The following is a 4,097-nucleotide window of genomic DNA, read 5'->3' as shown; positions in this document are numbered from 1 at the left end:
TCACTATAATTCTATCTAAGTCGCAAATATCATTAGTTATCATCACTTATCTTATCTCCGTCTCCTATCCTGTGCCAGAGCGCCGCTCCCCTCTCACAAGCAGTGCCGGAGAAGCGCTCCGGCTCCACTATAGACAGGGAGACATTTCTGCGAAAAAGGCTCTCTAAATCATGTTTAACGGCGTTTTGTGCAACAAACTGGCAACAGGCGGTTCTAGACTAATTTGCCCCCGCTGAAAACGATGCGCCCTGTTGCCAGACCCGATTTTGGCATTTAAGCCCTTAAATTCAAGATGGCGGCCAAAATGGCCGTTTTTCGGTTATTTCGAGCCCACAAAGGCACGCCACTGAACGTTTTTGGTAGTTTAAGGGTAGAATAACATCTAGTACACACGACGACACCGTTTAGGTACACTTTCGTATTCATATTAGGGGCCTAAATGCCAGAACTCCGCTTAGAAACGTCAAAAAAGCAAAAATTCGTAATTTTTTTTTCTGATCGGTTCTCGGCGTCCAATATGTATTCATATTTTAATATATTTCCCCTCAAATTATGCCGCTAAACCAACTTCTGCCTCTTGGTTCCATAGTTAAAGTTTATAGGAGACGAGTCCCCACTTCCGCAGTTAAGCCCTTCAGTTGTGTAACATCCAGAATGATATTCGCAATTCGCATATTATTGCTAGAGGCCATCGAAATGGGGAATGTGTGGCCAGTGTAGTAAAAATACTGGAAAAAGAACGACTTTTTCACTGTTTTTGGACTTTCCAGGCCCCATCTTGATATTTAGGCCCCAGGCATATGGCGCTGCAGGAGGTCCCCACATACTTAAATGTTAACTTGACCATATGAATACATATTGGACCCCGAAAACCGGCCAGAAAAAAAAGACGAATGTTTGCATTTTTGACATTTTTAAGCGGAGTTTTGGCATTTAGGCCCCTATTATGAATACGAAAGTGTGCCTAAACGGTGTCGTCGTGCGTACTAGATGTTATTCTACCCTTAAACTACCCAAAACTTTCAGTGGCGTGCCTTGGTGAGGCTCAACATAACCGAAAAACGGCCGCCATCGTGGATTTAAGGGCTTAAATGCCAAAATCGGGTCTGGCAACAGGGTGCATCGTTTTCAGCGGGGGCAAATTAGCCGCCTGTTGCCAGTTTGTAGCACAAAACGCCGTTAGACATGCACTTTTCAGAAATGTCTCCCTGACTACTACACCACTACGTATACCTATAGGTTTCGAGAGGTGATATACTTGCACCAACTTAACAAAAGGTTGCCACAAAACCAATACCTACCAACCAAGGGTTAAGTAAAAAAATCGATTAGCAATAGGGTATCACCAAGGTGGCACTTTTATGGGACACATAAAAACAAATCCACACACAAATATATGTCAGGTGGCTTATTTGGACTTTTACCCTCGATGCACAAGTTGAGATTTCAATATCACATATTCGAAATAACTCGCCCTGCTTAGTATTAAAATTCATTATTATCCAATTCAAATAGTCCAAGGAGCATGACGTTAATTACACTTTACAGCAAAACAAAATATTAGTGCAAAGTGAAATTGATACAATGTCAAGTGCAATTATTCAACAATCTTGTGATTACGTTGAGAAATAAATTAATTAAAAAAACAAACTAGGATTTTTATTATGGTTTCTATGGGCGATCATAACAAACAAACTATTATCATTGTCTATTATGGAGAACTTAATACTACGAATCAACAATCTTGATCTTTGATTAATATACTTACATCCAAATTATTGTTTGCAGTCAGAATTAATAAAAGTTGTACAGGATGTAACTGATGATCTTTGGTCTGATGGTTCTATTAAGAGCAAAACGGAAAATTACATGGCTTTGTATGGCAAATTCAATGTTACAACAAAATATTGGAAAACTATTCGGGATAGGGAATAACTGTTTGCAAAGCCATATTTAGAAAACTTATGAAATCTAGAGCATGCCATTCCCATGACAAATTTAATCCTACCAAATCCTATTATTAACTTTTTTTAAGATGCAAAATTAAGTGCAGGAGTTTTTTTATCAGATCAGCTCACTTCATTTGACTAAACAAAAAACCCAAAAAAAATTGCTTGCCTTTTCCAAGACTTTCTCTTAGTTTGTTGTTCTGGAATTCTTGCCACAATTATCATAACAAAATTAGTAACCAAGTTGCCTGCCATAAAAGATCAGAAACGCATTGTTTTTATTATTATCATATCTTCTATAACATTGTTCTTATTCTAAGTGAAGATGATCTTCGTAGCTTCGTTACTATTCCTGCCTATCAGCTAACAATTGTGTCGCGCCTAATCTAGAAGGGTCTTGACTAGGATAATGCACAGTTGGTTTCCCGCTAACGTCCCCGTTACTTGCGGTACTACTACTAGCCGTACTAAGACTACTTGACACTGGTGGAACGAATGCAGATGCTTGCGTTGGCGTAAAAAAGAAAGGAGGCATCGGTGGCGGTGCAAACATGGGAGGTACCATTAATGATGACGGTGGCGGCATGTTAGGTAGCGGTATGTGTCCGGGTTCTAAATTGAAAAAGTTGTTGCTCAACTCTGGAAGAGTTCCTGGAAGGCCGGGTACTGGTTCAAATAGTTCTGCTGTGGGATTGCCAATTGTGGGTCCCTGTCTACCTTGCGAACGACCCCACTTAATTGTTAGTCTTCTACCGCCCAGGATTAATTTATTAAATGTTTTTTCTGCCGCATTTTCTGCTGCTGATCTTGTAGTGTATTGTACGAACGCGCACTGCTGTTTTGGTACCAGACTGATTGAACGTATTTCACCATATTGATAGAAATGATCCCTGAACAAAACATTAAAATACAGCGATAAATGCACGTCATAACACGTACCTTATGTCTTGCTCATTTAACGTTCCCAAATTACCAATATACAAAGTGGTAATAGTTTTATCTTCCGGAGGAGGTAAGGCGGGCATGGCAGCTGCCCGTTTGAGAAGTTTATCCGCTACAGGATCATTGATGCCATAATACCGATCTTTAATGTTCTGATCTGCCAACGGGTCATCCGGATCGGTAGGCTTCTCGTGGCGATAGGGACATTCTTCTCCTCGTCGACATTCACCTTTAACCCAAAAGGAACAGACGTGCGGCCTATTTCTTTTATAATAAGGCGCAGTTCTCGCCAATCGCATCAATAAATCGTTGGGCTCCCCAGTACGCGTACCGATAACAGCACCCGATTCCGCCCTGGCCAACTAAAGAATAATGTAGCGAGACACTTCGACATGTAATAACTTACTTCTCGTTCCATATTTTGGATGTAGTATTCCTTATTGACATCACTTTTAGGTAAATCGTCACGCATCTTCAAAGCAGAATCCCGCACTTGAATTGGCAGACCATACTCCAAGTCTAATAAGCAAGTTTGACACACGTTCTTCAACTTGCTACACGTTTGACATATTTCAGTTTTCTTAAATCTCATTCTCGCACCGGGACACCAACGAAACACTGTAAACGGTCTCGCACAAATTTTACACTCCTTGCCGTATTTTTCCTTTGTCTACAAATCAACTTAATTACAAAAGAAAAGGGGCGCAAAAAGGCGTACAAACCATTCTAATATACGGATTGTCTCCTAAACATGTTTGGCAAAGTATGGGGAAGTCCTAAAAAGTGAGGTTAGTTAATTTAAGTATTTATTACCCATTCTACTTACGGCATCCTCCCAATTTTGTCTGTTGTACGTATTTGTTGTCTTTGACATTGCCATTTTGATATGGATTGTAAATCACCTAAAAATTACAAATAATTCAACAGAAGGGTAAATAAATAGACGTCAAATAAGGCAAATGATTGAGGCCTGCCAACATAATAACTTTAAAATAGGGCAATGAAAATCGGAATGCCAACATCAATTTAACTGTAAACTGACTGTATACACCAGAGGTGGCACCACTTGTTTCATCTAATCTTTAATATAGCGATTTCGCGATAAGTATTTCATATTTTTTCACATATCCAGAGAAATAAGCATGTCTAAACGGCATATTATTGAGCACTTGAAATGTAGAGACTTATACTTCGAGGTTGGAACCT

At 39.7% G+C, this 4,097-nt stretch overlaps 1 protein-coding gene across 1 annotated transcript; it reads right to left on the bottom strand.

Moving 5' to 3' along the window:
- Nucleotides 1-2,198: 2,198 nt before the first annotated feature.
- On the bottom strand, nucleotides 2,199-3,884 carry LOC116169543 (pre-mRNA-splicing factor RBM22-like). Its single transcript, XM_031485657.1, has 5 exons — nucleotides 3,718-3,884; nucleotides 3,614-3,667; nucleotides 3,298-3,561; nucleotides 2,889-3,253; nucleotides 2,199-2,839 (listed from the first exon to the last, which is right to left on the bottom strand). The coding sequence occupies exons 1-5, from the start codon at nucleotides 3,769-3,771 to the stop codon at nucleotides 2,296-2,298; spliced, it is 1,281 nt and encodes a 426-aa protein (XP_031341517.1). The 5' UTR covers nucleotides 3,772-3,884; the 3' UTR covers nucleotides 2,199-2,295.
- Between the last annotated feature and the right edge of the window lie 213 nt (nucleotides 3,885-4,097).

Source organism: Photinus pyralis, unplaced genomic scaffold (genome assembly GCF_008802855.1).
Source record: "Photinus pyralis isolate 1611_PpyrPB1 unplaced genomic scaffold, Ppyr1.3 Ppyr1.4_LG4, whole genome shotgun sequence".
Taxonomy (NCBI): domain Eukaryota; kingdom Metazoa; phylum Arthropoda; class Insecta; order Coleoptera; family Lampyridae; genus Photinus; species Photinus pyralis.
The sequence above is the reverse complement of the archived record's forward strand: the minus strand, read 5'-3'. Positions and strand labels throughout refer to the sequence as shown.